Source organism: Capsicum annuum, chromosome 9, assembly GCF_002878395.1.
Source record: "Capsicum annuum cultivar UCD-10X-F1 chromosome 9, UCD10Xv1.1, whole genome shotgun sequence".
In the NCBI taxonomy this organism is placed as follows: Eukaryota; Viridiplantae; Streptophyta; class Magnoliopsida; order Solanales; family Solanaceae; genus Capsicum; species Capsicum annuum.
This window is the reverse complement of record NC_061119.1, coordinates 94,755,873-94,764,166: the sequence shown is the minus strand read 5'-3', so window position 1 is coordinate 94,764,166 and position 8,294 is coordinate 94,755,873. Positions and strand designations below refer to the sequence as shown.

Here is an 8,294-nt window from a genome sequence, read left to right as displayed (position 1 = left end):
AGGTTCAAAAACTTTTAGTAAAGCATGAATAAAGCATTATAACGCATAGAAAATCACTTAAATGAGTAATCATGTCCAAGACCTCAATTATGCCAAAACCTAATTTCAAAACCATGAACTTAATAATCAATTTCATGCAAAAAAATAAGATACAAGTACAGGGATAAGGATACATACAAGCTCTATGATCTAACCTGTCGAATGACTAGATCTCCAGTCCCTCCATTCAACCTGAACTACGAGTCTATATGGTACAACTCTCCCACTAGTGTATTTCCCTAAGTCATCAAACTCGCCCAACCTACCAATTTACCTCTACAATTCCCGCATTGCTATTTTTGAGCTTACATACTTTCTTTACCTTGAACAAACATCTAGATTCAAGCCTAGGATCTACCAACCACCATCGCAGACTTGACGGTCCATCGAATCGTCCGTCAAACCTGGCTGATTTCGACAACGTTCAATAAAACGGCCATAACTTCCTCGTTCGATGTCAGATTTTGACGAAATTGGTATCGTTGGAAAGCTAACTCAATGCTCTACGTGACAAAAATTCGATATTAGGGAAATTCCACATGGTTCAAAATATTTCACACTTAGGAAGACACCTCTCAAACTTTTAAGGCCGGAATGACACTTCACTCCACATCCTCTAAGGCTCAAACTATGAGGAAATTTTGCGAGGTTTTACAGAAAGAGTAGTTCTTATTAAGCATGTACGTCAAAGTATTCCAGTACATTGCTTATCAGTTATGAATCTTCCTTTGATTGTTATGACTACTATTCAGAAAATGGTTGCTCAATTTTTCTGGAGTAGTCATATAGGAGGAAAAAGTAGACATTAGGTGAAGTGGAATTCTTTATGTCTACCTGAAGAAGAAGGAGGGTTGGGGTTTAGAAGAGTTCAAGATCTGTCTATGGCATTGTTCTGCAAGTTATGGTGGAATTTTAGAAGTAAAAGCTCAATATGGAGTGCATACATGCAGAATAAATACTGCAAAAAGCATCACTTTAATAAAGTTTTGTGAAAGCCTGGAGGAGGGTCTCAGGTTTGGAACAAGATGCTACAAGCTAGAGAGCTTATTGAGCATCAAATTCTGTGGCAGCTAAAGAATGGAGAAGCAAGTCTATGGTTTGATAGTTGAACAGGTTATGGAAATCTATATACACATATTCAGATAAGTGGAGAATGGGATAGTAGGTATCAAAAGGTGAAAGACTTAATGGGAGATGGAAGATGGAATGAGTAGTTGCTTTCTCAGTTGCTAAATCAGGAAATGAAAGATCATATTCTTGACAGAATTCAGCCACCAATCAGGTCATCAGGAACAGATAGACCTATCTGGATTCTTGAAACAACAGGTTCTTTTACTGTTAAATCAGCATGGCAATACATCAGATAGAAGGAAGAAAAGAATAATATATTTAAGCATATCAAGATTAAGGGATTACCATTCAAAATAGCTTTCCTAATATGGAAAATATGGAAAGAAAAAGTGCCAGTGGATGAAAATTTGAGAAGATGGGGTCTTCAAGGACCTTCTAGGTGCTGGTGTTGTACTAATCCAGAGCAAGAAACCATTTCACACGTGTTTTACAAAGCCCCACTTTCTAACATAACATGGTTCTATTTCTCTTCTTTTGCAGGTATTAGGATAGAGGGGATGAGATTTAGAGAAATTATATTAGCATAGTGGAATACTGATAGAAGGAGGAGAGCAAAGGCATACTATTATGCTATCCCTATTATGATCATTTGGGAGCCGTAGAAGAGAAGGAATAGCATAAAGCATAAAGAAAAGAGCAGCTCATTGCAAAAAGCAATATTCAATGTCACCAAAAATATTGGAGTATTGCTTAAAGTCAGAAAGCCAAATCAAGAGTTTCCCTTTTCATGGCCAGAAATAGTGAATGAATTGAAGCAGAGGAAAACTAAGTTGAAGATCACTAAAGTTCTGTGGAAAATTCTTGAGGAGGTTTAGGTGAAATATGATACAGATGGAACTTCTAGAGGAAATCCTGGTATTTGCTCCTATTCTTTTTGCTTTAAGAAATGAGCAAGGAGATTTGCTCTATGCACAGGGAGCTAGAATTGCAGACACTATTAATGTAGAGGCAGAGACAATGGCTATACTACAAGTAGTATTACATTGCAATAAATCCAGCTATAGCAAAGTAGTGATTCAAACTAACTCACTGTTTGTTCAAAAAATTCTGTTGAGGGAATTGAGATATCCTTGGGATCTGTCGGTTTACATAGACCAAATATGGGAACTACTTAACAACAGGCAGGTACAGATTCAACATATCATGAGAGAAGGTAATCAGTTAGCGGATCATCTCATAAATCAGGCAATAGATAAAGGGGATCTCACAATCACAATGTTTAAGCAACTAGAAGTCACAGGTAAGAAGATCCTAAACAATGATAAAATGCAATGTCTTTACATAAGAGTAACACCAACAAAGGGGTGAAAAGGCTGAAAAGACTAAAGATAAACTTGTCTACATGCAAGTATTTACATAACACAGTTGCTTCAAAAACAGTACATAGCTATCTAGCCTATTTTAATGTAGACAGCAAAAAGGATTCCCAGTGTAGGGGAGGGTTTTTTCAAGTTGTGCAAGTGATAACCCTGAGGAAGAAAATACAATCCAACTAATGCAACTTGTCATCTCCCTACTGGCCATAGCTACAAGAAAAGAGGAGGTTACTACATGCATTTGAAGCAGTATATCAAAGCAGAATGGAGGATTAGCTTACTTGGATGTATATTTACTCTCAGGGGTCTCAAACCCTCAATGAAGCACCAAAAACATTTAAAATTCTCAAAACTGGAGAGCACAGCTATGGAGCACAAAAAGATGAAGAATGAGATATGAAAGGAGTTGGAGAAGACAAATAACAGAAAAAAATACTTACTTTGAAAGTTGATCTAGCTGATTTGAGATGATTCCCAGATGATCCAAGGTAGAGTATTGATTACGCAAAGTAATTTCAAGATAAAGTTAAGGTTGAACAATGGCAAGGACAACATTTCTCAGGTTTTGGAAGATATGGCGGAAGAAAAATGTAATAGGAAACCCTACTCTATCGGGTTTTGTAAGAAGCAAAAGACGGTCGGCTCTTTTTTATTAGTATTGGGCCTACTTGATTTATTTGTTTTTGATTTGCAGATACTTCTTAGAATGGGTTGGTCCATTTGTGTACACACATTTTTTTATTTTTTTTTCATCGTTAATTAATAAAATCCCAAATTAAACCAAAAAAAAAAAAAAAAAAAACATAATATCAATTCTTCATATATTAATATACATTCGTAGAATAACCTCCACATCATTGCAGAGAAAATCAGCAAGAGTACAGCATAACTAAACGAGCCACAATTCATAGCCTTTCCTACCAAGAAAATAAACCAAAAAATGATACAAGAAAGGTCAATACATATTAAGTTTGGGATGGCCAGATTCAACCAAAAGAAATCAAACTGAACACCCATTCACACTTTCGATTGGACAAGATCAGCAACTGGAAATCAGTGTCTTCCTAAATCATCTTCAGCAGAAATTTGGATTACAGAGCCCAGAGAGGTGACATCACACAAAACTTCCTTCGGCTCTAAGGATGACACAGCATGAGATACGTTATCCTTAGTTACTTGTGGACTTAACCTGGGGTCACAGGAGCTAGTTAGCTTGAAGAAGACAGACAATCTGCTGAGGTAATGGCATATCACTTTTGTACCTTTATGGGGTACACTTCAGTCACCTCTTCACTATTTTCATCGAGGTAGACAACATCCTGCATAGTGAGTTGGTGGTATTCAACGATCTCCCTCAAGAAACGATTCTCCCGTGTAAGGACTGAGTTCTCTTGACCCAGCCTGGCCTTTTCTGCCAAAAGTGTCTCGAGCTGGAGCCTTATCTGATAGGTTCATATCATAACCACAATTTACTACCATAAACACAACGTTTCAAAAATAACAGAAATCTGAAAAAAGTGCCAGAAAAAGCAGGCACAAATGCCTTATCACTGCATGCCATTTGTTACGGTGACAAAGCAAAAAGGCCCATCCCCCGAGAAACCCCATAAAAGTAGGTCCAGGATATCCCAGTGCCATTGGGCACAAGAAGGATATTGAAACTTCTGCCGCTGAAAAATGCAGCTGAGGAAACATAAAAGTGCAAAATGCAATTGCCTTAAACCTCTAAATGAATTGAAGAAAGTTTATGAACTGGATTATTTCATAGTTCCTGTTATTATTTTGTGTTTTTTGCTAATTCTAATCCTTTGAGTTGAGCAAGGGAGTAGGAATACCAAATCATCATCTTCAGGATTGCCATCCTTCTCACGACTGTCTCGAAGAATTCTGTTTTCTTCTTCAAGCTGCGCACAACGCTCTTTAGCAAAAGCCAGGTCGGCTTTCACAGTCTTCAGCTCCCGAAGAAGAAGCTTTGCTTTTGCAGCCATTGCCATTGCAACCTGTAACCCAAAACAGACATATCATGCATCTCACAAACAATACATGTAACATCCAAGACATAAAACCAGTAAACATTCAGGAAAGCTCTCAGAAACTTCCCTCTCTAGGATCTTCACTGATCCCAAAGTCATAACAGAGAGATGGATTAAAGTAATCCAAATAAAAAATTTCAGTAGAAGTCCTCAATCAACAACGAGATGCAAGTATATTACCTATTGTAATATTTCCAAAATGACGGTGAACAATATATTTCGGACTCTAATGTTGACCAACGAAGTATGAAATATGAAAAATGAAAGAACCCCTTATTACACAAGAACAAGAGAAAAGATTGAAAGCAGGACATCTCCTGGATCTGTTCAGTGGACAAAAAGAAACATAGAGAGTCAAAGCAGGTAACCATTACTAGGTCTGACAAAGTCACGCACTTGAGCAGATAAAGACATAAGCACATCAAAGCCAACAAGAGACTCCAGGGACATATATTATGTCTGTTGGACTATTTGCTTCAAAGTAGCAATGTAATGGATACTTATCAATACAATTAGAATCGGGCTTGAAACCCTAAAGCATGATAATTTACTGCTAAACCAGTGTAACACAGTTGCCACCTTACGTCGCGAGATGCCTTGAGTTGAGTTTCCAAATCAGTCTGTATCTGGGGTTGCATGTGAGCCCGCATATGCTGTTGCTGACGTGCACCACTCATTGAAGCATTAATCTGCGGAACAAAGCTGCTATCTTTTTTCCTTAATTGCAGCTTTTTGGTTTCCTGAATGATATCTGCGGTTCGATTCTCCACAACTGTAAGACCCTCCTGTGAAGGTAAATCCAGATATTCTATCTTAATAAGAGAATCAGCGTGTCCGAACAGATATTAAGCAAAAGGAGCTAGAACGCGGATGCTGAAGCCAATCAATGGTTATGAGGTGAATAAACAAAATATATCTACTTGAGTGCACTTAAAGAATAATAATAATATCAACATTAACACAAAGAAGACGAGGCCACGTTTCTGTATAAAGAAGATAGGAAAATGTTCTATCTTTATTGCTGCTATTCATTTTTCTAAACAGTTCAAATATCAATAGAAAAATTCTGATGGAATAAAGCAATAGAAGTATAGTGGTGAATTATGCCACTAGATAACAGTTAAGATAAAAATATTTGAACACGCTGCTTTGGATTGGAGAGCACACTTAGTAGTCCATGAAATAGAATTTAGCAGTAAATGATAATACCCAATATTGAAAAGGTTCAAAGTTCTTTTTGATGAATATATCGTAAGAAAGTGCGTTTGGCTCCCTATTACAATGCAATATTAGCATTAAAGCATATTGACGATGAAAACCCCATGGTTAGAGGCTTCTTTTCTTGCAACATGATAAATGAAGATGCTCAAAGAATTGAATATTACTCCAGCAAACATTTCGTACATATGCAACAATCCAGGAAATGCAATAAGTTACATCCAAAGACTTCTTTCTAAGCACAGAAATTTAGGTTCAGCATAACCAAAGTTTTGTCTCACTTGATATGAATTTGAGTACATATTTTAGTTGTGTTTTATTGTCAGAATAGCTGCGTGCATCAAGAGAAGTTGGAGAAAGGAATTATCATTGAGTCATTTGCAGTTAACAATTCATTCATCCTCAATTCAGTCAACAGTGAAGCTTGTACTCCACTTCCTTTCCTCAAGACCTTTAATCTGATCACTAGAAATCACCATCTTCTGTCAAAACCTATTGGGTGGTAGCTTTAAGATCACCCTAAGTTGCATGATACCATTTCGACAATACAGCTGCCTCAAATAAACCATCCACTCGCCCTTCATCAACAGTTGATATATGTCTTGGTACTCATGAATCTAAGGCAATTAGCTACAAAGTTTTCCACTGTCACATAAGAAAAACTCCAGGCTTTTAAGTTGGCTTGTCAAATTTACGAATAAAAGAACAAATCCCTTGTATTGCAGCATAAAGTGTTCAACTATATGACTTTCTTTCTAACAAATCAGAGCTACTTACCTTCTCATTTTTTGAAAGTCAAAGTTATTCCAGAATACCTAAAACCTATCAGATTAATACGAACGTAGCTAAGACCCTAACACATTTTTTATATGATTTATAAAGACAACAACAGCATAGCTAGAGTAATCCCACAAGTGGGGTCTAGGGAGGGTGGTGTGTACACAGCCTTAACCCTACCCTTGTGAAGATAGAGAGGCCGTTTTCAATAGACCCTCGGCTCTTTTTTTATAAAAACTGAAAACCAAAAACGATGGAACCAAGGGATTCAATATGTGTGATACCAACTAGATAAATTAGGACTTAAGTTTTCGTTGTTACACTTATGATAGGTCAAACATTTTTCAACAGTAATTATATAATGGCTAGAGACTTGTATATACATAAAGGAATAAATGTGAATTTTAACCTCTAGCCTTATAAACATTAATAAACTAGTGTTGGAACAATCCACGTAAACCACCTAATAAATTTGTCTTGAGGCGCAGTGGAGTGATAGAATTTAAATATTTTTCATAGCCACACAACTAGTACATTCAAAAAGTTTAAAATATGTATAAAAGCATACCTCAAAAGCATTCCCGATGGTCCCACCAATATAATTAAGGGAAGATGTAAGAGCATCTAATCCCTTCTGTAGTTTATGGCCCTCAGCTTTTCTATGGCTTTCAGGCAACTGCTTTCTGTCATATTGCTGCAATCCAAGTAAAGGTGCAAAATTCAGAATCTGTAACCCCAAATTCTAACTCGTAGACCATCACCACATAGACAAAGACCAAGTTTTCGTAAAAATGCAACCATAAAATTTTCAATTTCAAAATAAATTTCTTACCTGACCAATGGTTGCACTATCAGGCATATGTTCCATCATCCTTGTTCGTACTTCGCTTACATGTGGTTTCCCTGTATTATTATCATCAATAATAGATTTAGCTTTCCTAGCCAATACTCCCCAAATCCCTTGTTTGGATTCACTCAAGTTTTTCATTGATGTATACTCATAGCTGGACGAATCCTGCATTTAAAAAGAGTACTTACAGCAAGGAGAACTCATTTATCAACTGTAAAAGAGACAATTCCAAAGTCAAACAACTGATACCAAGGTCAGTAACTTCTACGAATCGTCTTTCTGTCCAATCCTTTACCCTCTCACCAGGCCCCAGCTGGTGGAAAGATTCCCATTCCCCATCCCTCTACACTTCTTTCTTTTCCTAATCTTGGAAGTTGATCATCCTTAAGCTTTTCCCATATCATCTAAGGGTACAACTTGAAGCATCTAAGGGTGTGGCCTAGTGGTCTATGAATTAGATTGAGAACCATGGGGTATCAGATATCCCTGTGGATACAAAAAATACAATGTGATTTCTTCCTATGTGTCCAAACCTTAGTAGATAGAGTCGCCCAGTACCTATGTTGGTGGAGATAGTAGGTGCCCAATGAAAAGCTGGTTTGGACACCTGGTTATTGAAAAAATAGATAAACTTGAAATTGCAGACGCAAGAAAATAAATATGTATCACTGATCTTATGATTCCCCCACCCAACCTCCTAGTTGGTGGAAAGATACTTTCCTGTTCCCCATCCCTCCACATCTTTCCTTCCCAAATATTGGAATCCGGTCTTTATCATTTTCCATATCATCCAAGGATATGAAAGAAGAAGAACATTGTACTCTGCAACAAACATTTAGTTACTGTACTGTATATGTAGCTAAAGAAAATTGAATGCCAACTTTAATTTACATATCAGAGATGACAATAATACATAACTAGTTACAGACC

General features: G+C 37.0%; 1 protein-coding gene across 6 annotated transcripts in view; it reads right to left on the bottom strand.

Annotated features, from left to right (window-relative positions):
• Window positions 1-8,294, bottom strand: part of LOC107842682 — a 16,466-nt gene that overhangs the window by 4,367 nt on the left and 3,805 nt on the right. For 2 of the 6 annotated variants that reach the window (XM_016686634.2, XM_047396915.1), the window contains exons 3-8: window positions 7,347-7,529; window positions 7,083-7,208; window positions 5,104-5,304; window positions 4,322-4,486; window positions 3,749-3,928; window positions 3,291-3,675 (exon numbers count right to left, since the gene is read on the bottom strand). In XM_016686634.2, the coding sequence (XP_016542120.2) occupies window positions 3,655-3,675; window positions 3,749-3,928; window positions 4,322-4,486; window positions 5,104-5,304; window positions 7,083-7,208; window positions 7,347-7,529 (876 nt within the window). In that variant the 3' untranslated portion in view covers window positions 3,291-3,654. Of the gene's footprint in view, window positions 1-2,767; window positions 2,852-2,926; window positions 3,929-4,321; window positions 4,487-5,098; window positions 5,305-7,082; window positions 7,209-7,346; window positions 7,530-8,294 lie in introns of those variants that run through there. The other 4 variants (XM_047396913.1, XM_047396912.1, XM_047396914.1 and 1 more) reach the window with 4 other exon arrangements.